This window comes from Mycteria americana, chromosome 1, assembly GCF_035582795.1.
Source record: "Mycteria americana isolate JAX WOST 10 ecotype Jacksonville Zoo and Gardens chromosome 1, USCA_MyAme_1.0, whole genome shotgun sequence".
Classification (NCBI taxonomy): Eukaryota; Metazoa; Chordata; class Aves; order Ciconiiformes; family Ciconiidae; genus Mycteria; species Mycteria americana.
In genome coordinates, this window is record NC_134365.1 from 58,122,979 (window position 1) to 58,150,831 (window position 27,853).

The 27,853-nt window shown below is 43.4% G+C and overlaps 2 protein-coding genes across 2 annotated transcripts; one reads left to right on the forward strand and one right to left on the reverse strand.

The window, feature by feature from the left end:
• On the forward strand, positions 1–20,603 carry DDX17 (DEAD-box helicase 17). The gene is made up of 13 exons (XM_075500732.1): positions 1–360; positions 4,544–4,694; positions 6,773–6,872; positions 7,009–7,142; positions 7,891–7,956; positions 8,257–8,398; positions 10,523–10,683; positions 10,772–10,944; positions 11,214–11,324; positions 11,804–11,865; positions 12,262–12,321; positions 16,550–16,789; positions 17,459–20,603. Exons 1-13 carry the CDS (start codon positions 317–319, stop codon positions 17,980–17,982), a joined length of 1,968 nt encoding a protein of 655 aa, XP_075356847.1. The 5' UTR covers positions 1–316; the 3' UTR covers positions 17,983–20,603.
• A 2-nt stretch (positions 20,604–20,605) lies between these two features.
• On the reverse strand, positions 20,606–27,456 carry KDELR3 (KDEL endoplasmic reticulum protein retention receptor 3). The gene is made up of 5 exons (XM_075500746.1): positions 26,956–27,456; positions 25,874–25,974; positions 25,087–25,245; positions 24,507–24,759; positions 20,606–21,442 (listed from the first exon to the last, which is right to left on the reverse strand). Exons 1-5 carry the CDS (start codon positions 27,044–27,046, stop codon positions 21,402–21,404), a joined length of 645 nt encoding a protein of 214 aa, XP_075356861.1. The 5' UTR covers positions 27,047–27,456; the 3' UTR covers positions 20,606–21,401.
• Positions 27,457–27,853: the final 397 nt, after the last annotated feature.

Below are 27,853 nucleotides of genomic sequence, written 5' to 3' on the forward strand. Positions count from 1 at the left end.
AACGTAACTGAAGCGGGTTGGGGCGGCGGCAGCCATTTTGTGCCGGGAGCCCGGAGGAAGAAGACGCTGGTGTCTCCACACTTCACGGGCCCTGGAGCCGACCGAGAGCCCCGCCGTTCCCTCCGCCGACGTCCAGCGGGTCTCTGACCCACTGACCACCTCTTCTCCTTTTGTATCCCACCAAAGAAGCGAGGTGGCGCAAAGCGATTCCTCCGAGACACAGCCGCCCCTGGCTGGACCGTCTCCCCGTACCCCCAGTCCCTCGCCGTCCCCACGGCCGGCGTTCCGCTGCCTTTCTCCCACCCCTCCGGGTGCGATGAGGGGCTTCGGGGACCGGGGCCGCGACCGAGACCGCGGCGGGTAAGGGGCGGGGGGGGGGACAGGCCGGGCTGGGGGGGGGAGTTGGCTTGGCGCGGGTCGACACGGCATGGGGGCGGTGGAGGGAGCCGTCTCCCCCGCGTTAGGGGCCTGGTGGGAGGAAGGCCGGGGAGGAGTCGTGGGGACGAGGGGGGCGCGTTCTGCTTGCGATATTGGGGGGGGGGGAATTATTAGCTTTTCCCCCAAAAATTCTCGTGTGGGGGTGGGGGGAGCTGGAGACTTTATTAGTACGGTTCTGGCAGCAAGGAGTGGTGGTGGGGTTTTTTTAATTATTTTATTTAGTTTTTCTATCGTTCGTGTGTAACCGTATGTGCCTTGCTTGCAATTTTAAGGCCTGCCTTTTCCGTACCCCCCAATTTATCTTTTTCCAGCCCTCTTCTTCTTTACCCTACTCCCCCCCCCCCCCCCCCCCCCCCCCAAGCCACGAAGGTGTTGGTGGCCCTGGCAAGGCTGGTTGGACGGTGTGCCCTTCTGGTTGTCATTGCTCCTTCTGGACTTACTAGAAAGATGGCAGTTGATGAAAGATCTTTCTCAGTTGCACTCCCAGGCTTATCGTGAGAGGAAATGAGATTGAAAACTGCTGCCGTGCAAAGGACTTGCATACTCGGGAGGGTGATCTCAGTAAACATGGCCCTGGACCACACTTAACGAGCATGACCAAGCTTACGTAGCAGTCAAACAGGAGTTGTCTGTGTGGCACGGCAGAGGCCTAGTGCTTGATACTCTTGATTCTGCTATTTAAAGGAAGTTTGGCTTGGAAAAGGTTTTTGCAGGTTTGATTTTTTTTTTTTCCTTCCGAGGATGGCAGCAATAAATACAATAGCATTATTGTATATAACTAGATTGAGACTTGAGTTTTTTAAGGGTTGAAAGCAATAAAACGTTCATCCCAGGCCTTTTTAAAGAGAAAGTTAGAACTAATTTAGGAGAGTGGCATTTCCGTCCTTCAGATCACAAGTAGTTAGGCCTGCGTTTTCAAGGATTAACAATAAACATATCATGTGGGTTCTAGACTAGACTAGAATCTCAGTTAATGAGTCTTCTCTTTTTTTTTTTCCCCCCTTTCCTTTCTGTTCCTTCTTGTTTTCCCTCCCCGCTGGGAGATTCAGGAATATTTTGTTTATATGTTGCAGTGCACTTCAACATTTAGTTTCTCGTCATCTGTGGAGAGAGATAGTTGTATCCTTGCTTTATCTTACACCCACATTTCACGCTCTGAAATTAAAAGATACTTTCATTTTTTTCACAGAGAGGAGGGTTCTGGTGTTTTTCCACTATGAGATTTCCAGCTCAGTTTAACACAAGGACACTGGAGTAAATGCTTTGGCAAGTCTGAGATAGTTCAGACCCCAGCTGTTTTTGGAGTTTAGTGAGTGAGTTTGGGTATGCAGATGTATATACAGCTACTTAAAAGAACACTGTCCAAAGCACTGTCACAATGCTTGATGTGCCTTAAAATTTGTGTACTCTTATTTTGTGTAAAGACTTTTGATTATAGGTGGATGCTTCCCTTTTAGATCAGGGGTTTTGCATAAGTAAAAGGAGTGCCTACACACTTCTTTGTGAAGTTTTTGGACACTTGCATGGAAAATCGTTTTCTTGGCATATTATCCTGGAAGCTTTAATGCATCGGGGTTCAATTTGTTACATACATCTATTTAAGGTGTGAAAATATTTGTAACCACTAACAACCATCATACTTCATAAATAACCTCTATAAAATTTTGGGCCACCTAGCATGCTGGTTAAGCACCATTTGAAAATTTATCACCACCTCAGTGCTGATTCTTTTGCAGACTAAACAAATACAGGCTTTCTGTTTTCCTCATGTCAGGAACGAGTTGTAGGTGACTTCTTGGAAAGTTGTACTGTTTTGCTCTGGAATGTAACAAATTCACTTGGTTCTGTCCCAGAAATGATGGCACCAGTAATATTAGAGAAGAATTTTTTGTCAGTCTGAATTGACACTCAAAAAGAGAACTGTTGGCAAATCAGTGGAATAATCTTAGATTTAAATCAGTTTAACTGGAATCTCATTTTACTTGTAATTGGAATGTAAAGCGTCAGTTACTGACAGTTTAGCGGATGAACTTCAGCAGAGGCAGTGTTTAAGGGCTGCTGCAGGGCTCACTTCTTTCAGGTCAGCATACAGCCATATTGTGTATAAAAATGGAGAACTGAAGCTATGTGACTTCTATGGAAAACATATTGATTCTTCCCTCTGGATAGCTGTGGAGCAAATATTCATAGTACTCAGCTGTTCCAGTGTCCAGTCTTGCAATCAGTTCTTCCATATGTTTCCTTTCATAAGGAAACTCATTGACCCTTTGAGCCTCCAGCTGACTTCAGTGAGACTATGGGTTTTGTTAGAACTCCTTGGATACAGAAATAGTTGTCATTTTGGTCTCAAGTTAACGTGATTGGTAGCAGACATCTTCAATAAAGGTGAATGTTCCTGTGAATGAAAAGCTATACTATTTTTTTTTTACTTTGTCGTGAAAGAAAATGTAATGCTTAAATGAATTTTTTAAGTTGTGTTTCAGTCTTTTCATATGACAAAAATTGCTGATTATGCAGGCTGTATGGGGGATCTTACTGACATACTGATGAGAAAATAAGGGATATTTATAGGAGAGGGAAGAGACTTAATGAAACAGTTGCAACAAAGCAAACATTTTAAAACTTAGCAGGTTTTAAGTTACATTATGTCTACCATACTTAGCTTTTCAACAATGTAACCCCTTCTTCCTGTTAATATGTTGATCTGAATTCTGGTTTTTTTGGTCTCACAGTGGCCTCACAATCTTACAGTGATTACACTGTAATGTGTAGTTTCCTTTGGGAAGTGATTTAAACAACAAACGTAGTTAATGTCTGAACAGATAGTCTTGTACTTCAGATAATTCAGAAATTTATTTCAGATCGTCTTTATTTTTTAGCAACTCCACCTCCCTCCCCCCAGTTACTAGTGTAAGAAGATTGCTTTGGGATTTTCGTTGCTTTCATTTGTTTCGTTAACATTTTTTCATTTACTAGCGGACTGCCTGGGTAGGGTGCAGACACTTTGGATTTGCTATCTAAATAAAAGTCTTGTTTTAAACGGGCATTTCTCATGAATACAGCTTTTTGCAAAAGATGAAGCCTTATTAACCAAAATCTGAATTAGGATAAAATTTGACTTGATAGCATTTGGAAAAGTACCTTCTGCTTTGTTTGTATGATAGTAGTGAAAGAGCTATAACTTTTTAAATGGAATTTTAAAATATATAATTTATAATATTTGCAGTAAATAATCATTTTATGCTACTCAGTTTTCAGTTACTCTTCCAGATTATTGCTGGAAGCTCATGTTTTGTCTAATGCATCAGTTACTAATTACAGTTAGTTCTTAACCTTCTTAAGTGCATTAAATTAACTAGGTGAAGAAGACTTATGAGAGAGAGAAAGAGCAGTAACTTCTGAGTAGTTCTGCTAGTTAGGAATTTTTTAGCAGAATAAACATTAGCTTTTTCCCAGATACTCTCCCCCCCCCCCTTCCCCCCCAGTTAGACTCTGGTTTAAAAAGATTTTTTTTTTTTATACATTTCTTTGGTTCCAGAATTACAGATGGACTTGCAGGCTTGGCTGGACTTTACTTTCTGCTCTTCACTCTTTTATTTTTATTTGAGGCATACCATTTGATAAGAAAGGATAGAAGATGTAGAGGGGAAGACAGTGAAGTAGCTATTTTTGTGTAAAACTAACCTTGAGAGAGATACAAGGAACTTGCAATTAGAGATTTTTCTTATCCCTTTCATCTAACCGTGTTTTAAGTGTACTGTCAGTTTCGAGAAAAGATAAGTGCTACAGCTGTACCCGCAGCTTTGTCCTGAGGGAGGGAACCTTGAGGTAGAAACCTAGACAGGAGCTTTAAGGCAGTGACTTTCAAATGGCGGTACTGGAAGAAGGAAACTTTAAGATGGTTTTGGGTTTAGAACTGACTTAGAGCAGGTTTGTTTTATTTCAAGAAGTTGTATGCCATCATAGTGGTAGGAGGAGTGACTTTTGCTAGAATATTGGGCTTGTGTGAACTTGGGGAGAAAAAAAGAGTGGAAAATGCTTAAGAAACCTGCAAATTCCAGAGTAATTAAATACTCTTCTTTATAACTAACATTGACATTCCCAGGTTTGGAGCAAGTCGTGGAGGTCCTCTTCCTCCAAAGAAATTTGGTAATCCAGGAGAACGTTTACGTAAGAAAAAATGGGATTTAAATGAACTGCCCAAGTTTGAGAAGAATTTTTATGTGGAACATCCGGAAGTGGCCAGGCTAACTCCGGTAAGTTTTCAGATCCTGTCTGTTCTGTTTTACCTACAACAAAAAATCTCACAAGTGGGAAAACTTGTCCTAGGAAGTCTGGGACAGTGTGTAATAGAACCGTCTTTTCATTAAGCTTGTTTGGTATGTGTGTACTCTGCAGGATACCTGTTCTAGTTGCCTTCAACATTTAACATTAGCAAAGTTGATGCTTCTGCTCTTAGCTGTTTTTATACGAGATATTTTACATTTGGTCATTTGTAATTCATCATCATAATGCTTGGCTGGTCTAGCTATTTGTCAGTGTCGATAAGACTTAGAGGGCTTGAGAGTTGCAGTACTGGGAAGGCCCTGAAAGAACCTAAAATAATGAACTAAGAGTTGCAGAAATATATGAGAAACATTTGAAAGAGTATTTTATTGTAATGATAATTCAGGCTGAAAGAGGCCATGGGAGATGTCTAGTCTAATCCCCTGCTCAGAGCAGGGCTAACTACAAAACTAGAGCAGGTTGCTTAGCGCCTTGTGCTTTTGAGTTTGAATATCCCCAGCAATGGGGAGAATTTATATCCTGTCTGGGTGGCTGTCTCAGGGCTTAATGTTTCTCATGGTATTTTTCCCCCCTAATAATTATTTGCAACATCTTCTCTATAGTGACCCATGGGGTAGTTGAAAGTAGCACTTGAATTCCCCTGTTAATCCTCTCTTTCCCCAGCTAAACAAATCCAGCGCTCCAGTTTTTCTTCGTACTGCCTGTACTCCGGCCTCTAGCTTTCCCCCCATAATTGGACATGCCCTGTTAAAACAATGTCCTTCTTACATTGGGGGCTCAAAACTGGACATAGTACTTTGTATTTACTCTGTAGATACAGTGATCTCCCCTTCCTACCCTACTTGAGTATAGAGTATTTTTTTCCCTCTTTAATGTCTTTTTGTATTTAGAAATTAAGATATTTCATTCTTAACACAAGGAATCAAACAGACAAAATGTTCTTATCCAATTACATAGACTTACAAATCTTTATGTGAAATATTAATGAGATATTTATATAGCATAAAGGAATTGAAGGAGGCATTGGCTTTTTAAAGAGACAACAACTTGAGCTACTGAATCACAGTGTTAGCTGCTGTAGCTGTCTTTGCCTTAGCCAGCTAAAAGGATTTTCACGTTTTTCCCAGAAGTTGTTTTCTTTTTTTACCTTTTCATTCAAGCTCAAGAGATTCTCACAAACAGTAAATTTATTGCTTTGGATAAAGTGCACGTTTGGTATTGATGCGCATCTTTCTATTGATTTTTTAATGAGCATTAGAATAAGGTCATGAATTGTGGAAGCATGTTGCAAAGTACAGTTGGACTTGCAAGACAACCTAGACAAAGATAAAACACTTTTTCTAATCCTAAAATTATGCTTATGTGGATAACAGATTTCAGAAATATTTTAAGAAGTTCCATTATTAAAAAAAATTGTGAGGTCTTAGGGTGTTATTATGACATTGCCTGGGCTTCTTTCATGCAGAAAAAAAGTGCTGGTTCTGAAAAGATTCCAAGCAACATTTCTGAGTTGCAAGTTGTCCAGCAAGAGCTCTGTATTTAATCACCTCTGGAATGTGTTAATTGAAGGAGGGAGACTGCCCTGCCTTCTGCTTGTTCGTAGTATATTAGGGCCTATTTATTTTGTTTAGTTGTTAGCACTGCCACATAAAACATGTTTCTTATCTGATCCTCTGTTTCTAATCACTTTTGAAGCTGTTGATCATTTCTGGCCTCTGGAAGAAGAGTAAAATTCTTAAAAATACTATATTAATATACTTTTCATTAAAAAGGACTGGTTGGAAGAAGAGAGAGACGTTAATTCTTCTAGACTACATAGAGAGCTCATACCTCTGAATATTGCAGAAGCTATGTGATAGCTCAATCTCAAGATAAAATCCTTAGGAAAGCAGTCCTTTTTAGATCTCTGTTTCAATTCAGTTCCCTAACGAAGCTGTTATCTAGAGGTGTGAAATGAGTTAATAGTTAGAAATGTGCACTTTAAGTCCATGCTGACATTTGACATTTTGACATTTGTCTTTGCTTCCCTGCCCCCCCCCCCCAATAGTATGAAGTTGAAGAATTGCGAAGAAAGAAAGAGATAACAATTCGAGGAATGGAGGGCTGCCCCAAACCTGTGTTTGCCTTCCACCAGTGTAGCTTTCCGCGTAAGTATTTTGCCATTCTTTAAGATAATGACAATTACTCAAAAACAATAACTGTTTAGACCTGTTCTGTTTTCTAAAAGGTCTTCTGAAGCCTCAGTTATCCTTTAAGAAATTTTTTCTTCTCTTAAATTCTTAGAGTATGTGATGGATGCTTTGATGGACCAGAACTTCACAGAACCCACTCCAATTCAGTGCCAAGGCTTTCCTCTAGCCCTCAGTGGTCGTGATATGGTGGGCATTGCGCAGACTGGCTCTGGGAAGACACTAGCAGTATGTATTTTTCCCTTTTATTTATTTGGATAGTTTTCCTAGTCACTTTGCAGAAATTACCCTTGGCTACTTGTTAGTAGATTTTGGGCTTGTCGGTACTACAAGCATAAAGTGAGATGATTACCTGTTTTTAAAGCTTGCTTTATTGCATCATGGGTGAGACTTAAGTCTCAACTTAACTAGCCTGTTTTATTCACAGGCATGTATTTTATGTGTATGTCTTTTTGGATGCTTAGTCGCTTCTCTTTGGTCTATGCTTACATTGTGGTTTAAAAAACAGTACGTGTTCTTTAGCATGTTTGTTTTATTAACTATGCAAGTTAGAGAATGGTTGAGTCTTCGAGATATACTTTAATTTTATCTGCAGTGGTTAAGAAGGAATTTTATCCTTTATGAAAAGCATTGGTTAGAGCCAAGATTGTTTGATTCTACTAACTTAGACTCCAAATTTAAATGAGCCTTCCTTTCAGAGGTGCTGAGCAACTATATTTTGTGCTCATGTCAAAGCAGGTATGGTTGGTCAGCAGCTCTGAAAATGTTATGTTCTGTTGGATAACAAGTATCTGGTTTTGCAGAATCCTGATTTTTATATAGCCAAGGTTTCTTGCTGTCTCTCACATCAGGTGTTGGCTTCTTGAAGGGATGTTAGGCTAAGTGGGCTCTTGCTGTGATCTAGTTGTCATGGCAGGTGATCATTGGCACTGAATATTGAAGTCCTGTGTCTTGACTTAAAGTTCTTCTGTTTTAGTACTTGCTGCCTGCAATTGTTCACATCAACCACCAGCCATATTTGGAGAGAGGGGATGGCCCAATTGTAAGTGCTTGTCAATTCTCTTCCTTTTTATGTGTATGGCATGGCATTGTTAATGAGATATGTACTTTATTTAATTGGTGTATCAGAATAGTAAGTAGAGAAATGTTTACTATCACAATGTGAACATCCCACTCATTAGCTGAAATTCTGTGCAATTGTTGACATAGTCTAAAGATACTTAAATGTTTTAGCTAATAAAGAGCAGATGGTCCAACTTTGCGTATGGTATCTGTGCAGAGCCCTTAAGTTAGGGATGTGTGTGCAGCTTGCTTGGCTATCCTGAATCGATTCCTTTTGCAGTGTCTGGTTCTAGCACCTACTAGAGAGTTGGCCCAGCAAGTGCAGCAGGTGGCTGATGATTATGGCAAATGTTCAAGGCTGAAGAGTACCTGCATATACGGAGGAGCACCCAAAGGTCCCCAAATCAGAGATCTAGAAAGAGGTAATTTTAAAATGGGTGTTTGCAGTTTCTGGAGGAGGTGGTATTGTAAAATCTCTGTAAAAATAAAACAATCTTAAAACCTGTTTGGAGGGGGGGTGTACGTGAATGAGCAGCTATCTCTTTCTCCAGTTACAATGATAGTGCATGTAGTATTTCTCTTCTTTGTTGTGTAGTGGCTTACTTGGATATTAGATTTCCTTTCCATTTTCTCTTTGAACTTTCCACTTGTGAAGAACATCAGGACATAGGAAGGGGGAAACTTACCAGAAAGAGAACAGGTTATTTTGAGGAAATGCAGTAGCAGCAGGTTTAAGGAATTATTTTTCTTAAGCCAAATTGCAAGTTTTCTGCCCAGGCTTGTTCAAATAATCAAACTTAATTTCTGAATGTATAGAAACTTCTTTAGACAGTGGGTTTTGGTTTTTTTATTGTTCTTAAGCGCTAAGCTCTACTTCTGTTCATGAACCCCATAACGTTCTGTAACTGCCTTTCTGTACGTAGCAAGGGGCTGGAGTTGGGAATGATGAGGAACCATGGTTCTACAGCAACCACTGTAACGCAGTAGTGCTCAAGTGACCTAACCTTCGTATCAAGGGCTAGTTACATACAGTTTCAAATGCAGGAATGTGCTGATGGCTTTCATCTTCACTAGATTAATAAAATGTAATAGAATTACGTGAAAAGATGTAAGAAGTATTATCAAGGTAAGCTTATATATACAGATCTACACAAGAAATCAGAAAATTTTACTTAACCATTGCAGTTTGCAGAGTCATTATTGAAACTGCAGTAATGGGATAAAGGCATGTGTGGTAGAAGGCGGTGTGGATACCTCTGTTCAAGAAGGTGGTAGTGCATTCCAATTCAAATGTAGCATCTTCAATGGAAGAGTCAAAGGTTACATGAAGAGACCTTGGGAGGATCAGCTTGGTGGGTTTTTGCACACCTTTGTGGAGTGCTGTAAAATAGGTGTTCTCCTGCTTATGAAGAAAACTGTTTGGCTAGAGCATGTGGGCATGTTCAGTGCTTCCAGTCCTTTCAGGTGTTACTGTCTTTGGATGATTGCTTAGTATTTTATGCAGCAAAGATTGTTGAATAGATAAAGAGTCCAGAAAACTTTTTTTTTTCCTCAGTTGTGATTTTTTGGGTATTTAGTGAATTTACTTTGGAGGAGTACAGCATTAACAACAGATATTGCAGTTTCTTCAGTCTCCTTGGCAGACTAATGGCTCCATTAGAAATCTAATTCTTGCATGAACTTTATAGAAACTAGAAGTATGCCCAGCTTTGACAGCTCTGAGGAGTCCAGGTTGACACAGACAAAAAGATCTGGTTTGCCACTAAATACTCTGCATCTGTAAGTGCAGTATCAAGAAAGCTGTTGGGCTTTTGCTCCTTTTCACCTCACTGCTTACCTAAACTTACCTTCTGCGGGCATTTCAGTGACACTGAAGGACTTGCCCGTAAGATTTGGGAATTGGTGGAAACCAGTCCCTCTTTTTGAGGAATGTATAAATTGCCATACCTGCTACTAGTTTATGAATATTTGAATTCTGGTTTTATGCTAACAGATATGGGCAGGATGGTTGTCTGTCACTATTGGTGCATAATTACTCAGTATTAAAGCCCATGCTTTGGCTTTATATATTTAAAAAAAAAAAAAAAGGAGGAAGTGGAAGTAATTTGACCTGTATAGTAAGAGGAGCACTTCATGTTTGCTTAACATGGGGAGTTCAGCTGGAGTTTGCTCTTATTGTTCTAGAGGGCTCTTTAGACTGTATAATTCTGGATGAAGGTGGGTCAGGCTTGAGTAGAAGCTTATTTTACTTCTGATTTTTGGACAGGTCTTCACTGGTGTTTTCTGACAATAAGCTTTTAGCTTCTGTACTGCATTTATTATTCTAATGGCGCTGTAACAGTAATTTCAGAATGGAAAAAAATATTAAAAGAAACTAGGGCTTCTACTGAAATGACTCAATCTTGGGTACGAATGAGGGTGGTGCTTTTTTTTTTTTTTTTTTTTTTTAAAACAATTTTGCTCTGGAAGGTGATTCATTCTGACTAAAAATACCAATTGACATTCAAATGAAGAGTCTTACTCTTTTTCCTCATTCTGTTTTGAAGGTGTGGAGATCTGCATTGCTACACCAGGTCGCTTGATTGACTTCCTTGAGGCAGGAAAGACCAACCTTCGTCGCTGTACGTACCTGGTGCTGGATGAAGCAGACAGGATGTTGGACATGGGATTTGAACCCCAAATTCGTAAAATTGTTGACCAGATAAGGGTGCGTGAACCTTGTAAAAGGACAGCCTCCTTTGGTTTCCCGTTCAAAGTCTAGTACCTTAAATAAATCCGTTTTCCCTTTTTCTTAGCCTGACAGACAGACTCTGATGTGGAGTGCCACCTGGCCAAAAGAAGTGCGCCAGCTTGCTGAGGACTTCCTGCAGGACTATGTTCAGATCAATGTGGGAAACTTGGAGCTGAGTGCCAACCACAATATCCTGCAGATAGTGGATGTATGCATGGAAAGCGAGAAAGACCATAAGTAAGCTGACTTTCCTACCGTTTCAGTTTTTTTGGTTGTACTTAAAAATCTACATTGCTTTGAAAGCCAAATATGAATTCTGGATAGTGAAGTTACTTGTAGTATTATTTAACCTTTGAGCGTTACGTACAACAGACCTAAATTCTGTGTAAGTGATACTGACTTACTCATGTAGATGTGTGTTGTGTATGTTCTCAATGTAAAGTGAGAGAGTGCTCCTATATTCTTGTATATGTGGATATACATCTTGGCTCTCATGTCTATTTTAGACTGATACAACTGATGGAAGAAATCATGGCGGAGAAGGAAAACAAGACTATCATCTTTGTGGAGACAAAGAGGCGATGTGATGATCTCACTCGAAGGATGCGCAGAGATGGGTGATTAGTTTCCCCCCTCCCTCCCCTTGTTTCTCGTGGGAAACAGAAATTGTAATCAAAAGCAGTAAGGTTTAAGTGTTCACCATGCTATTGTTGGGAACAACTTGTCCATTCTTTTCTTGGCTGAGTTTAGTCTTAGTTTCTGAGAAGGTTCCAGTCCATCAAAGCATTAGTGCAAGAGAGACTATTTGTAGGCTGGGCAGCTTTTAGTGTATCGGAACACTGACACGCTGATCAGGACTGTATCGATGTAGCAAATGTGATTTGGCGTAGATGGTTATTTATGTAGGTAGTGGGTTTAACATGCAAGAAATAAACCAGCGTACATGCTAGGTAGGTACAGGCCAGAGAAGGACAGGGAATAAAATATTTCTCAAGTCTTTTATTTTTTGTCTCTTTACTGAAATGCCAATAAAGCTTCCTGTGGCCTTTAATATATGTACTTTCTGTCTATACTAATGTGCATCTCTGTTTGGCAGTTGGCCAGCTATGTGTATCCATGGAGACAAGAGTCAGCCAGAAAGAGATTGGGTGCTTAATGGTGAGTCCATCACTGAGGGGAGAATAACTTGGGCTGCTGTACGTAATTTACTGAGACGTGCTTTTCTCTGGTCTTTTTTTTTTGTTTTTTTTTTTCTCTCTACCCAGTAGATGCATTTCAAAAGAACTTCCTTTGCCTTTTTACTGTTAATTTCAGTACTTGTATTTGCCCTTTTTTTTTTTTTTTTTTTTTAATAAAAACACAATGGGAAAATTGCTTAACCTAGAGAGCTGGATTTTGAAAAATAGTTGACACGTTATATCCTGACTTGCTGGGGTTTCTGAAATTGACCCATCTTACCTAGATTCTGGAAAATAAGCATTTAGTGTAAATCGAGTTCAGGTAACTTTTTATCTTTTTGAAAAATCTTACTTCATAGCATGCTTTGTTTTACAGAGTTTCGTTCTGGAAAGGCTCCTATCCTCATTGCTACCGACGTTGCATCTCGTGGGCTAGGTTTGTACACATAGACCACTCTTGCCTACTACTGCATATTTTTCTTCTTTGGACTGAAATATGTTTTCTTTTAAAAAAAAAAAAAATTCAAAGCGTGATTTTCCCCCACATGTGAAATACGTTTTTTAACATTAATCTTTTTTTTTTCTTTCATATTCAAAGTCTCTTCCTGCTCCTAATGAACAGGCTTTGGTCTGCAGCAAGGCCTAGGCATGACCAATCGATCGCCAAGAGGGAGAAGAGACGTCCAATTATGCAACCCAACCCTTCCACCACACTCACTTCTTCCCCAAATCCAGCTTTTGTTGCTGGAGGATAGGGATGGATTGCTCTCAGTTCAGAGCGTGTCAGATAAAGTTCAAGTAGGAAGTTGTGGGAGAGCATTTCAACAGCAAATAGCTAATATTCTCCCTGTATGACACACCACAGATTTGAACATACCAACCCCAGTGTACACGCATGTTTACCCCGCAGATGTATTCACATCTGAGAAAGCACTGCTCCAGATCTTTGGTCTTGACATGTAACCTTCCCTCCTCTGTGTTCCTTCTAGGCAGGACCACTGAGATTATATATGGCCTTTAACATCATGTTACCCAAATGTGTAATTGAATCAAAATTGCACAGCTCTATTCTGATGGTATGAAAATGATCTGTCTGGATGCATCAGTTGTGCCCCCTTTTTTAATAAGCATATTTGTATTGTGAAACACTGTGTGCTAAGCACAGTCCTTATACATCTGACCACTCTAGAAGGGGAGGATGACTTCTGAAGTGCTCTGAGTTTAATAATGCACATTGAATATTGCCCCCTCCCTGAGTCTGGTAGAAGATAAACTACTTGGGGGTTGATGTCTCATTGTAGTATATTTTAGACAAAATTATTGCAAGTCATTGCAAATAAGCTCAGAAAAATCTCTAGCTGTTAAAAATCTCAGTTATCTGAGCTCTCTTTTTTTTCATATGCTGAAAGGGTGGCTGTGCTGTGCATCGTATGGTCACTTTAATACAGGCAGACCATTACTAGACTTGGCAGCCTTTGTTCACACAACCTTCACCCCTCCTTCCCCTCCCCCCTCAAAAAACGTCCAACACTTCCTCAGAGAGGTGATTACATGGACTTCAGTCTCTGCCCTCTAGGGTCATGTCTGGACCTGTGCAGTTAGAACTTGGGCCTGTTGGGAGAAGGGACTGAGGCCTGAAACCAGTTTGTATGAAAGAGAGCTGCTTTCTCTAGCAGCATTTTTTAAACAGGCTTGCTATGTGCTGGTAGCTTCTTTGTGCATCTTGCCTAGACATTTAAAACAGCCTCACCCCCCTCAAAAAAACACTCCCCCCAAAACTACTCAATTGGATAACACTTCAGAAAACAGTCCCCCCCACCTCCCATCCTCCACTTCACCTGAGCTAAGGGGGAAAGGTACCAGAGTCTGTTTCTTGTTACTGAACAACATCTCTGCTTATTTTGGGGCCCTGAGTTTGCTGCTTCTTAAAATAAGTCACTTAACTGGCAAACTTCTGGACGACTTCCTCCAAGATCCTGGAAAGTGAAGGCTTCTACCTAAATAACATAAAACAGGGGCGCGCGCCTTTTGGCTGAGTCACCAGGGCTTTCCCTCTTCCTAATGGAACATTGGTTTCAAAAAAGCTTCTTCCAGGTAAGTTCTGAGTCCCGTAATGACTTCTTTGTGATAATTCCCTGGAGTGAGGTCCTCTCTCTGCACTGATTTTTTTTTTTTTTTTTACTTTTATTTTTTTGTTCAGTCTATTAAACTAAAAACATTGAATTTGTTTTGTTTTGTTTTCTTTAACAGAAGCTTTGATATCAGCTGCAGATCATTCTCAGTGCAGGGGTGGGGGCACATCTACATTGATGGTCTAAACAGCTCTCTAGACTAGCATGTTTGCTAGTTTATATCTCTCCTGATTAATAATCGGAGACTGTCTGTGCCATAGGGTATTCTGATGGTCTGCCAAAGGGAAAGTTTCCCAGGTAGCTGTCAAAAATGATTTACAGTTTCAATTCTTGATCCTGCTACGTTATCTTCTAAAAGCGCAGGAAGATTGCGAGTGTGCACAAACACTTTGGAGCATGCTAGACTGGAGAAGCCGAGTCTTGTACTTGCTCTGGTCTTTCTTCAGCAAGCTGCGTGCTCTACCAGGACCACTTTCTAGTCTGGAAAACACCCTTGCATTTTCCTCTTCCTGCCTTCCCATTCTTCCCACTCCTCCCCAGTCAAGTCAGTTCCGTCTACATTGGTAGCTACAATTCCCTGTGCTTTCTGCCGGGAAAGCACGTCCTTGTATCCTCTGTGGTAATTCAAGTCGCTTTGCTACTGGTGGATGTGCAGAACGGGACTGACTGAGGATCATGTAGCCTGCAGCTTATCAGACTAGTTACACCCTGGCTGTGAAGATGCAATCTGTCATATGCACTCCTCTCTTTACTTCACTTTCCCCTTTTTAAAAAAACTGTTGCATCAACGACCCTAGCTGGAGACTCGCGCAGCCCCCTGTGAAACCTGCCTTCTCACTCCCTTTTATTGGTGTGATTCAGGACTTTGGAGTCAGCAAAGACTGAGGAGCCCCCCCTTTGCTGTAATAAGAAACAGACATAAAGTCCCCCTCTTGTCACTACAACCCTCTTGTTTTTATTTTTCCTACAACCCCTTTGAAATTGATGCAGTCTGGGCAATAGATGCAGTCTGACCCTTTGGATGTAATTTTTGTATCTTCATTTTTTTGACAATTGCCCCTAAGAACCCCGAATAGGGGACAAAAAGCGTTGGAGGACCTGAAACTTTTACCTGAACCCAGGTTCTCCGGCGCTTCACAACCAAATGGGGCTACAGAGAAGCGTCTAAGCCAGTTCACAGAGCGAGCGTGTGTGGGGACTTCTCGCTGCCATGGACCCTTGATGCATGCTCCCCGCGCTCCAGTGGTCCCGTGTCAGAGGGCGGAGTTTTCGAAAGGAGGCCGCCAAAAATAAAAGGCAAAGAGACGGGATCGGCTGCAGCGGTTTCCCACAGGAGGAGGGAGTGTGCATCGGTCTGGTAACAAACAGAGAATGTTTCTCTCTTTAAAACAAAACAAAAAAAAAAAAAAGGAAAGGAAATCACAAAAATCTGTGTTTTATCTTGGATATTTTCAGAATATTCTTCTTAAAATGCAGATTTTTAATTTTTTTTTTTATGAGCTGTTAGGGCACTTACTGTAATAACATGCTCTTTAAAGTATTGTATACTATAGCAAATAGGTGCTTTTGGTACTTGAGGTGCTTTCACTGAAGTGTTACACTAACATTTACTTTGTTTCGGTCCCATAAGTTGACGAAGTCTGACTTTCTGAAAGGTGCAGTTCTGATCTCCTAAATTTTAATATTATTTTGTATACAAAGCAATTTTGATAATTTTATTTCCTGCTTCTATCTGACACTGGAAGTAGGGAATTGCTAATGGAATTCAGGATTGTCCAGATTACAAAGCTTGCCACAACTGGACGGAACAGCACGGGAAATGTTAGTGCAATATATTCTGGTGATAACTACAAAGCTGAGTTAAGATATTCTAGGTCTGGATAATTTTTAATGAGCTGGCTGAATAATACTAATGTAATTGGAGTGTCTTAAGCTTTAGGCTAGGGAAAGTAGTTCACTGTATTTTTATTAGGACTGTAAAAGTAAATATTTTTAAGATTGCCTTTTATTTCATGTTACCAAGTGGAAGGTAAGTGATCTCATTACTGTTATTATTTGTTAGACTTCTCCCAACAGAGTAAAAGCTTTACCATGGCAGTTCTGCCTTTCCTCCACCCCAGTTTGCTCTGTCTGATGGTGGCATTTGCACTTTCCAGATTGTGTTTAAATAAAAAAAAAAAAGTATGAAATTCAATTAACTCATTGACAAACATCAGTGTCTTTGACGCATGAAGACAGAGAAATGCATTCCGGGGAGGATGAATTTGAGTGCAGGGCAAAACTGCTTTAAAATTACCATTGTTTTTCAGGGCACTGATCTTTGTTCCTGATGATCTTAAATTTGAGTCTTCTACTCTTTTGGGATGAGTCTGTCTTGTATTTATTCCATGCAATTACTAACTTTGTATTTTTTTTTCTTATTACTGTCACCTGCATTCGTGCTCCCCACCTTTCGTTGGCACGTCCTCTCTTCTTCTCCCCTTTCCTCAACCCCACCCCTTCACTGTGCTTCGCACCTGGGCACTTCACAAGACGTGGAAGATGTTAAATTTGTGATAAACTACGACTATCCGAACAGCTCTGAAGATTATGTGCACCGTATTGGCCGTACCGCACGTAGTACCAACAAAGGTACTGCCTACACCTTCTTCACACCAGGAAACCTGAAACAAGCCAGGGAGCTTATCAAAGTGTTGGAAGAAGCCAATCAAGCCATCAATCCAAAACTGATGCAGCTTGTGGACCACAGAGGAGGAGGAGGTGGTGGTGGAGGTAAAGGCACATGGGAAAAGGGCTACACAGGGAATAGGTTCCCCATTTTGAGGGAGGGAAGATTGAAAGAGGGTAGGGAAGTAGTAAGCGCAAGTCTAGGATAACAAACAGTAGATTAGTAATAAAGCTGTTTTGTACCTGAGATCTCAACAAGTTAGGTAGATGTAGTATTTCTGTCCAAAAAAGAGGTAGTCCACTGTTTGGCCTTAGCTGTAGATCTTTTTTTTTCCTGATAAGGTCCTCACAAGGCTAATTTTGCTTGAATTAATTAATTCCTTGGAGTTTCTACCTAAGCACAGGCAACAGGATGTGTGTGCATGCACATGAGACATTGAAATCAGCAAAGGGATACACTGACTTTACCTTCAGGGACTGAGACTATTTTTCCTCCCATTCCCTGAAGGAATAGTAAGTTTCATTATATTTCCAAGTTAGTCCTGAATTTCTTCTGTTTCTTTGTCTTCAAGAACAAGCATTAAGAACCCTTTTTGAACTTCGTACTTACACCTTGAACAGTTGTATGCACAGCTGTGCAGGGAAGTAAAAAGAACTTGCTCCTTGTGGGCAAAATTGTGGATGCAGAAGGGGGAGAAAGGGTGGCATAATTGTACCAGAGTTCATTGTTTAAGACTTGTTCATGGTACTAAATCTTAATATATCCATCGCCAGGAGGTCGTTCTCGTTACCGAACGAGCAGTTCAGTAAACAACCCTAACCTGATGTACCAGGAAGAGTGTGACAGGAGGCTCCGGGGAGTGAAAGAGGGCCGGAGAGACTCAGGTGGCTTCAGAGACCGTGAGCGTGGTGACAGTTATGCCAACGGAGCCAACAAGACCTATGGCAGTGCCTACGGGAGCCCAAATTCTGCTTTTGGGGCAGCACAGAGCCAGTATGGTTACACTCAAGGGAGCTATGGAGCAGCTGCCTATGGCACGAGTGGCTATGGCACTGCAGAGTACAGTGCTAGTGGCTATGGTGCCAGCACCACAGCTGCCACCGCTGGGAGAACCTCACAGAGCACTACCCAACAGCAGTATGCAGGGATGGTGGGGCGCTCGGGCCAGCAGCCGCAGCCGCTCATGTCACAACAGTTTCCGCAGCCCCCTGCCACTAATGTGATGGGCTATATGGGACAGACTGCCACCTACCAGTATCCGCCCCCTCCCCCACCCCCGCCCCCCTCGCGCAAATGAGACCACTCACCCGCCTGCTGGTGACCAGTGTAGACCTCTTGCATTTAAAGGAACCTTTTCTTTCTCTTCTTTCCCATTGTGATGTCTCTCTCATGCAGGTTAGGCTTAGAATTCACCATTCAAATCCCTTGAGCCCATCAAAAATGGCCCCCAGTCCACATTACTGACCCTGTCCTTTTTTTTTTTTTTTTTTTTTAAGAGATATATATAGTTGACTGGAAAATTTATTATTTTTTGTCTTGCATGTTGAGGAAATTGGAAATTTTATTTTCTCTAAAGGAAATGGGTATAAGGCAGATAGGTCCCAGCTCGATCATCTTGGTGTCTAAGGTTTGTGTGAAAACTTGCTTTTGAGGGGAGAAAGTTTCTATTCTGTAACATGTTAAATTAATTTCAGGAAGTATCAAGAGAGGTGGGAAACTTTGGGGAGCCAAAAAGCACTTCAGTTAAAATTACAAATGCAAGGGAGCAATGCTCACTTCTCCTAATCTTAATTTTTTTTTAAATAGCTCACTATTATTGCTTGTAATCTATCATAGGTGACTTTCTATAGGAAAACTCTGCTCATTTGTCTGAGCTGGGCGGTGTTCAGAGTAATGTCCCAGGCACATTGTTGGTGTTTTCTGCATCTTCTGGTACCTGTAGCAGCCTGCAGTAGGGAAGTTGGGATTAAAACCCCAGTGTCAGAGACCAAACCTGTCTTGGATGCGATACCTGAAAAGCAGATGGTCACTGTAGGTACTGCTGCTATAATGTTTAGCCAAGTAAGTTCTTTCCCTATGATTGGTAAATTGCAGCATCGTAAAAGCGTGGAGCCTGGTTATCCTTAAGTTAGTTTCTGCTCTCAAATTCCTATTGTTGGGTTTATTGAAAGAAGTCTTATTTGAGAGCCCAGAAACTAAACAGAACTGGGATGATGAACAGCATATTTTGTTTGTCCTTCACGATCAAACTACCTTTTGCCACAGGGAATGTTCTGAATGCTGTTTTGCTGAATAAAATGTGGCAGAGTTTTCCACACTTAAATTTAAGAGGTTTGAGTAGGGTGGGCTGGGCGGGGGGGAGGGGGCGGGCAAGGGGAGGAAGGGAAGAGGAGGAGGAGATTGCCTGGAATCTCCTTTTCATGAGGTAAGCGGTGAGCTGGTTAGTGCATCTTGATTCTGAAGCTTTATTTCTTTTGTACCTTGCTCTGACTATTGCTTTTCCTGGCTTTTGAGTGCATTTCCCTGCTCCATTGGTCCCTTTGAGCTGAGCTCTCGCAGGTAGGTAGCATTTTAGAAAATGTTAGATAAGAGTGAAATTTTAGTAAATACGTAAATAAAACTTGTTTATTTTACAGGCTAAGGTGGGTGTGAGGGGGTTTCCCCTTTAGTAAAGCATGTTGTTGACTTGTTATTTCTAATACCAGACGGTTCAGAGACAGTAGATGATAACAGGAGTTGGCTGCTCTTGATCTGATAATATGACAAAAGAATGGATACATCTCCTGATTTGTGAGGCATAATCTTTGCACTGTGAGAGTGCAGGGTTTGGGGTTTTTTTTTCTGTTGGTGTTCTTGCATATGGATGAACAAGGCAGCCCACTCCTTCTGTAGCAGAGTGGGACTTCTTATAGCCCAGGAAAAGAGCTTGCTTACACAGAAATTATTTCTTTTTTAATTTAATTTCTTCCCAGAGTAAAATTTTGGGGGATGAATGCACTTTTTTTTGTGCAGTACACAGGTAGGTTGCTGACACAGAGGGAAAAGGGAGAGATCTTCAGAACCTTGGTTCCCTCGTCCCATCTTCTAATTCCAGTGCTTGGGCAGGAAATTTCTTTGCTTGTGTTAAGTGAAAGCCAGAAACATGTCGTTTATCCAGGCACTGACTGATTTGTCTTTGGCCTCCCTCGCAAGCAAATGTAGAGTGCTTTTTTTTTTTTTTTTAAATTTGCGATTTCAATGCAGAAATGTGTTTGAGGGGTGTAGGAGTAGGACATCTCACTGACTGGCTTTAAAAAGGGTCTCTGGACCGCCAAAGCTGCCTTATAGTCTGCTATAGCTTTCACTTCTTTGGGGGGGACTTGCGCACATGTAAACGTCTATGCCAAGTCTTGCAGTGCTTTATTGCCATTGAGGTCAGCTGAAGTCCAGGGTCTCGGTTCAGTTTGGAGTGTTAACCAGACTGTTGAATGCATAAATGCACCGTGGCGTGTGCTGCCCCTGTCCCACCTGGTGCTCACTGCTCTGTTCCATATACCAGCTGGAGGGCCCTTGTTGATAAAGCGTTAGCGTCTAGTACTGTTTGCCTTGTTTTCAATCTGTAAAAGTTTGTGGGAGTGTCAAATGAGTTGGGTGTCTCCTCCCCTCCCACTTCCTGAAGTAATTTACTGTTTGGACTTCTCTGAACAATGGAAGGGTTAGTGACTTTGTGTGGGATCAGCATCTTGTTTCACACACCTGCTGGTCTCTGAACACATTCCTGTTGTATTAATGAAGACTTGAATTGAGAGATTCATAGATCTGTGGTGTTCAGACACAGGATACTAAGAGCTATGTTACTATTCTTAGTTTGTAAATTGTCCTTTTGATACCATCTTGTTTTCTTTTGTAGGTATAAATAAAAACACTGTTGTCAATAAATGGTGAACTTTGTCTTTATTTTTGGAGTGTAAAAACCATCTTTGCCCCTGTTCTTCCCAGTTCTTAAAAAAAGTCAAATTCAAGGAGTTGGAAACAACTGTTGGCAACCCACTGAATTTTAACTGAAATGATCCCGTTTGTAGAATATGAGGAATTGTCACTGAAAGTGAGTGCATGGGGAGGATGTCTGAGTACCTGTGGAACTGGAAGATGCATGTCATGCAAAGGGAATATATTTTTTCCTGAATCTTATGGGACTTGAATAGAATGGGGGTCAGGCAGAGTTAACTCTCAGGAGGATGTTAGTTCATACAGAGTTAAAGTAATAGTTTGTAGCATCTGCTGTGTCAGATGTGGCCACATGTGAAATGGGTCCATGGCCGTTGTACATGTTACCAGACTTAGTACCATGTTCCCTTTACCATAGGCACTCGTTAAAGGACTGAAGGCAGTGACAATTTCCCTTATACTCCTTGTGCTGCCTCAGGGTGAAGGTAGAGGCGTGTTTTGGAGGTAGATGCTGGGAAGAGCCGGGAGAGAATAATTTGCAGTATTTCAGTATTGGCCAGCGCTACTTACTAGCACCAAATTCAAGTAAGAAGAAATAAAAACCAAAAAAAATTGAGGGCAAGTCTCATATGGATGAAAAGCGTATCAACGTTCCAGGCCTCGTTGTCTTCCTGGCACTGGAGTGAAACTTTGCTGAGCCTTCCATTAGTCAAAAAGGGCCAGGAAAGGAAAGCTGTGATCTTAAGAGCTTCATCTTCAGAATTTCTTGTGTTGTCTGTGGAAATGTCTTTAAACAGGCATGGGAAGACTTAGCTTCTTTCCTTTGAGGACTGTGCAAAGAGAAAGAGAAGGTAATGAAGGAACTTCTGGGAATTCAACTGTTTCATTGTTTCAACAAATCTTTTTTTTTTTTTAACTTGCTATTTAGAGTGCTAGGTAGTGGGTTGCCAGGTTTGCAAACGGCAATGAGATTATGGCTATCAAACAGACCTTCTTGGGCGTCCTCCATGTGCTACTGTAGGCTAGTAGGAATAGAGCTGTGCTGTCTTCAGTAACTCAACTGCTTGTCCTCAGTTATGACAATGCTAACAGCTACGGAGAGTCCTGTTCATTGTGGAAGGAGCATCTAGGAGAGTTTAGCGAGAAGGGTAAAAGTAAGGAAGAATTTGTGATCCTTGGTGGGAGACAGCCACTACAGAATTGCTTCTAAGAGTGGAAACTCCACAACCTATTTATTCTCCTCTATGCTGAAGGAAAAGGTTCTCGTTTCCTCTTCCATGGTTACTGTTTCTCATGCGTGGACCCTCTTAATTTCCCCATTTTTTTCTTGATGACGTATTATGGAGTCTACTGTTCTATCCCCAGTGCTTTCCCCCTCCTTTTAATAGAGAACATGGCCTGAATAAATGGTCTGTGGCCAGACCCCCCGGAGCCTGCCCCATCTCCCATAGTGCTGAACGTCTTTGTTCGGTGCCAGAGGGAAGGGCAGAGCGTGCCCTCAGCGATTTGCTGATGATGCACAACGGAGGAGAGTGGCTGATAGACTAGACGGGCTCAGGGGGACTGTGCCAGGCTGGAAAAATGGGCTGGTGGGGACCTTCATGAAGGTCAGCAAAGGGAAATGCCACGTCCTGCCCCTGGGGTAGAACAACCCCACGCACCAGTTTGTGCTGGGGGCTGCCCAGCTGGAAAGCAGCTTGGCAGAAAAGGCCCTGGGTGTGAAGGTGGACGCCAGTCGAACACGAGCCGCCACTGTGCCCTCGTGGCAAAGAACGCAAACGGCCTCCTGAGCTACATCGCTGGCAGGTCGAGGGAGCTGGTTCCTTCTCTCTACTCAGCCTTGGTGAGGCCGCGGCTGGAGCGACAGGTACAGAGACGGGGACGTACTGGAGCGAGTCCAGAAAGACCACAAGGATGGTTAAGGAAACTAGAGTGTCTGATGTAAGAGCGCAGGCGGAGAGCTGAGGCTGCTCAGCCTGGAGAAGGCTGAGGGGGATCTTACGCACGTGTATAAATGCCTGATGAGGGGAGCAAAGGAGACGGCGCCAGACTCTGCTCGGTGGTGCTCAGTGATGGGGCAAGGGGAGATTCCACGTAAACGTAAGAAAAAAGTTCGTTACTTGTGAGGGTGGTCAGACGCCGGCACAGGTTGCTCAGAGGCTGTGGTGCCTCCGTCCTGGAGATACGCAAAACCGGCCTGGACAGGACCTTGAACAACCTGCTCTAGGTGACCCTGCTGTGAGCAGGGGGGTGGATGAGATGGTCCCTCGAGTTGCTCCCAACCACAGCCGTTCTGTGAAATACAAGCTTTTGGGAGCTAAAAGCTTCCTCGGGATATCTTTCAGGTCCTTGTGTTAAACAGAAAGGAGCTCATCTAGTTTTGAAAACAAGATAAAGAGAAGTTGTGTTCTATAAAAATGCCTTTACAATGCTTTGGTATAGGCTCTGAAGTCTTATTAAATACATTTCTTTATGTAACACATCTTTGCTTTTTTGGCAGCATCACTGCCCTTTTGTCTGAGCTCTTCTGTGTTAGAAATGTTTTGAAAAGATTTTTTTTTTTTTTTAACAAGAGTGTAAGAGAGACGCAACCTGCTATAATATTGCTGGTTTTCATAAATGACTGCAAAGCATTTGCATATCTTCAGTCACCTTTCCTCTCCCATGATCCAGAACATTTGTGTAAAAGAAAAAAAAGAAGCAATTCTCTTCCTGCTGTGACGTCCCAGGGATAAATGTTTTTTCTTCTGCCTCCTGTATCATCTAAATTTTGCAGTTTTATCACTAGCAATGCGAGACTGAATGCCAGCAGTTGGTTTTCTTCCCCCTTTTGTTCCACCATTCACAACTACAAAGGGTATGGCTTTCTCACAAAATACAGAAGGGCACGGGACACATGAATTGAGTGAAGCTAAAATGGGAATTAGTTTAAAAAAAAAAAAAAAGAAAAGGAATTGACGTAGAGCACCTTGATGGCAGTTTTACAAAGTACTTTTCTGGCTAAAAAATGTTTTAATGACAGAAGGAAGTCTTAATCTGCCAAGGCCAGCCACCTGCTCAGTGCTCCTGTCACCTCTCTATCAGCAGGTATATTGCATGAAGCTACCAAAGATCCATCCCTCAAAACATCAAACGCGGGCCGTTGCTACTGCTTTTGGCAGACTAGTTTGGGAATGTGAAGAAGGAAGAGACAATATTTGTTCGCTCAGCTAGATTTCATCAAATTCCATCCTCCTCAACAGAAAAGTGTTTTAAAGCGTACTTCAGCCTCAGCAAACCATAGCGTGTTCCACCAAATTTTATGCCCTTGATGCACTTGTTAGCTCTGGTATGTAGCCATTTACCAAAGCACAGCGCTGAAGTGGAAGGGGCGTCTGATTTTGGGAAACAGAAAGGGGTGTCTTGCCCGTGCGGATGCCCATCTTCCTACAGAATCAGTTCTTGGGAACGTTACATCTTTTCCATCAAAAGAAAAAGTAGGCTTAATAATATCTCCATATGTCTGCAGTTGCTTTCTCAGGTACATTGTCTGCCTACAGCTATTTTTTTTCCCCCCCTCAAAAGTTTTTTTGCGTGATTCATAATCTTTCAAAATGTACGTAGAGTTGAATATACCTCAATTGTTAACTTCCCAAGGTGGGGTTAAACCAGGCTTAGCTCTGGTTTAACTTCGACTTTGTTTCACATGCACGTCTAGAGCCTTGTGAGCAGAGATGCCCACTTGCATTCAACAGATACGGGTTTTTAAACTGGATTCTAGGTGGACAATGTGCATCACAAATACAGCAAAGAATAGAGTCACATAAGGATGAATGCATGGCAAGCTGCAGCTCCACCGTACATTGCAAGAATGCCGAATGAATGCTTCAGATTTATACCAACCCCTTTACCTACCTTTGGTAACGTAGAGATAGAAGAAGTCACAGTAGAAGATGGTTTGTACCACCCCGGAAACTACAGCGATCTGGTCGTAGAAATTCTCTGTGTAGTAGCGCCAGATCCAGTTGGCAATGTAGAGAGCACGGTAGAGGCCCAGGAAGAAAAGGTAGTGTGTCGTGATGGTCTCTGCTTCCCCCGTCTTGCTGATCATGAAGAGCTGAGGAAGGATAGCCACGGACTCCAGATAGATGGAGAAGGTCCAGAGTATCTGTGCGATGCAAAATGAAGGCAGTGGAGAGTCTTGGTGCTGATTAATACACGTTAAGAGCCAAAGCTTTAGTTTGGCAGAGCATCGATATGCAAGGGGGATGAATAGTGCTGCTGGAGTTGGAGAAAATGAGCCTGCTGTGCTGGGACTGAGAGGAGACATCACTGAGCTGCTCTATAGATGGAACGATCCTCAAGGCCTGCCAACCTTGCCTTTTCTGCCTGCTTTTGCTATTAAAAATCTCAACTATTCAACATGCCGCTCACTCTGCTGCATGGTGTCAGGCTGCCGCTTCCCCTCCCCTTTCCTGCCTCAGGTTTTCCTTACCTCCAAGGGGGTGAAGCTGTGGTTCTCCAGAAACGACAGGCCTGTGACAGGGACCAGCAGGAACTCAAGGCGAAAGGAGTCATTCTCGCTGTCAAATGTTTTCTGGAATTTCACGTAGATCATGTACACGGTGACGTAGGCACATATCAAAAAAATGACCTGGGGGAGGGAAGGGAGACGACAAGATCTTACCTGCAATTACACCTTCTGTGCTTGAAGAGAGGATGGCTTTGCCAAAGTCAAGATCTTCTAACCCAGTTCTGGTGGGGTCATCCATGCCAGGGTGAGATAGCGGTAAATGCTTTTTCTGCCCTGGCTTGTGGATTGACTTCTGCTGGAGATATTCCAGTGGTCAAATAAAGCTTGCCCCACCATGAGGATCACTCTTGCTTGAGCCCTCTAGGGCTCTGTGTGAAGAGGTTGGCTTGGTGGCAGCCATCTGTTAATACTCCTGCTGTGCAAGGACACCCAGGCTTGATTCATGATGTCTTGTTCTGGTTTTGGTGGTACTAAATGTGGCAGGCTCAGCTCGCTCACTGACTGCGGTGAGGAGGTTTTTTGGTCAATGGAGGACCACTGACACCAAAGGAAGCATCTTTATCCACCCTTCCTATGTATAACCCCCTGTAGCGTTGGTGACAAGTGAAGAAGATGGAATTGCTCCTTCTTCCCTCTGGCTGAAAAACTTAGTGAATGCATACCCTCGCCGTGAATGCATACCCTCGCCTCCCCGAGAAACCACGGCGAGCTGAGGGGAACCTCTGCTTCTGCACTGCCCTCTCCTTACCTTCATCACGGTGTTATAGACAGAGATGAAGGTGGTGAACAGGTCCAGATAGCGGGTTGTGAAGACAAGGGCGAAAAGAATCTGACTCTTCCCAGAGATACCTGTGTGGCAGGGAGAAGAAAGGAAGGTAAGACAGATGAGAGGAAGGACCCTTAGGATGGTGGTTTCCCATTACACCTTCTTTGGAAGTGGTTGTATATATGTGCTTTGCTTTGTGGGCCTGGTCTGGCATGTAGGTGCTGTGGTTGCTCTAGACCTACCCCAGGACCGGCCGGACTCTCCCAAGTAACAGGGCAGGCTCCTGCTGACACCCCTGAGCCCTGCCTCGGGTTGTAGGGACCAGCACTGGGTGGGCGCGTTCACTGTTTTGGCCAATTCAATCCTTACTGTCATCAAAATGCCTTTCTCTTCCCTCCCTCGCCCCCTTCGCCTGCCCGCCTTGCCGGGCGGTTGTGTGATGTGACATCTGCCGCACCAGGGGAGACCCGCGGGATCAGGGACCAGCCCAGGGACGCTGATGGAGCTTAGTCACCGCTGGTGGGGAGAGGCAGACCGACCCACCCATTTCTCTACCTGTGATAACGACCATGGTGCTGCAGCCCAGCCCCAAAGTCTTTTGGGGGATGAAACCGTGAACTCTGAGCAAAATCCTCCTGCGGGAAGCTGCTGCCCTAATTTCCTCACCCAGGGATGGGCCTGTGGTACCTGCCCACCAGCTGGCAAGACCTCCGACCTAAAGCAGCTTTCTCTCGAGTTCGTTGGTTTTGGTGCCACCACAACTTTTCACACTCATTTTCCACCTCCCTCCGGCCTTGCTGCCCTTGCCTTCGCTTCACCACCCCGACACCAACATCTGCCCGAGGCCGTGCGCCTTGCCACATCACAACTTTCCAACGCAGCCCTCTCTTCCTGGCAGGGAGACCTCCCGGAGGAGGATGACTACCCTCAAAAAGCCCACCGGGGAGGGCTGCCAGCTTGCATGGGCTATTGCTAGCCTTTTCAGCACCCGTTTCGCTCGCACCCCTCGCTGAGCCACCCTCCGAGAAGGGCCCCCTACTTCTCCGGGGTGTGGGAGCACTCACCCGCACAGGACTTGGACTTCTGGATCTTCAGCAGGAGGATGATGATGGCCAGCAAGTGGGAGACGTCCCCCAGGATGCGGAAGACGTTCATGGCGCCGGGATGATTCCTCTGGGGCGAAGGGAGCGGGGCACTTCCTGCGAGCGGGGAGGGTGAGGGCAGGGAGTTTTTCCCCCCCGAGCCTTGACCAAGCGAACACTCTCCTCCGGCTCAACTTTCCTTTTTTCCCCAGTGCAGAGCCCTCTCTTCTGGCAGAGAAAAGTTCAGGCTCCTCTCTCCCCTGGTCGCACGTGTCTTTCTCCTGCCAAGTGCTCAAGCTGGACGTCTCCCTTGCTTACTTTTCCTCCAAGGTGGATTTTCTCTCTCCCTGCTCCAGGCCGAAAGTTGGGGTTTGTCCCCTGGAAAGCCCCAGGCTGAGCCTGCTGAGCAGCCCCGAAACCAGCGCTGGGTGACGGTGACGTGGCTCCTGGCTGGCCGGGGAGGAGAGGGAGGAGGAGGCAGAGGCGGGAATAACTGCGCTATTTTTCCCTTTTTCTTTTTTTTCCCTTCCTCTTTTTTCTTCCCCAACTTGTCTCAAGTTACACGCGGAAGTGTCGTTAAAGGGGAAAAGGCAGAAGGAAAGGGATCCCCATCCTCTGTCCTTGGGGATGCACCTTCTGGCGAGGGCTGGGCTTCCCAGGGACGTTCCCTGTGGGTGCATTCACCCCTGTCCTGCTCCCAGCTGCAGCCTTCTGCCCTCTGCCCTTCCCGGCCCCATCCCGCCTCCAGCACCTTCTCCCTGGTGCTCCACCTTGTCTCCTGGAGCAAACGAAGAAGCGGGGAGAGATCTGAATTATCAGGCCGCTGCGGCTGTAAGTCACATCCCCCCCGGACCCCCTCCCTCCCGTGGCAGGCCATGCA

What these genes read in the sequence shown, in the direction of transcription:
- KDELR3 (XM_075500746.1), bottom strand. Translation starts at nt 27,046, where the DNA reads ATGAACGTCTTCCGCATCCTGGGGGACGTCTCCCACTTGCTGGCCATC. An exon ending in GAAGTCCAAGTCCTGTGCGG is followed by an intron (nt 25,975 to 26,955) that starts GTGAGTGCTCCC and finishes CCTGCCACACAG; the next exon opens with GTATCTCTGGGAAGAGTCAG. An exon ending in ACAGCTTCACCCCCTTGGAG is followed by an intron (nt 24,760 to 25,086) that starts GTAAGGAAAACC and finishes TGCATCGCACAG; the next exon opens with ATACTCTGGACCTTCTCCAT.
- DDX17 (XM_075500732.1), top strand. Translation starts at nt 317, where the DNA reads ATGAGGGGCTTCGGGGACCGGGGCCGCGACCGAGACCGCGGCGG. An exon ending in AATCAGAGATCTAGAAAGAG is followed by an intron (nt 8,399 to 10,522) that starts GTAATTTTAAAA and finishes TCTGTTTTGAAG; the next exon opens with GTGTGGAGATCTGCATTGCT. An exon ending in AAGAGATTGGGTGCTTAATG is followed by an intron (nt 11,866 to 12,261) that starts GTGAGTCCATCA and finishes TTTGTTTTACAG; the next exon opens with AGTTTCGTTCTGGAAAGGCT.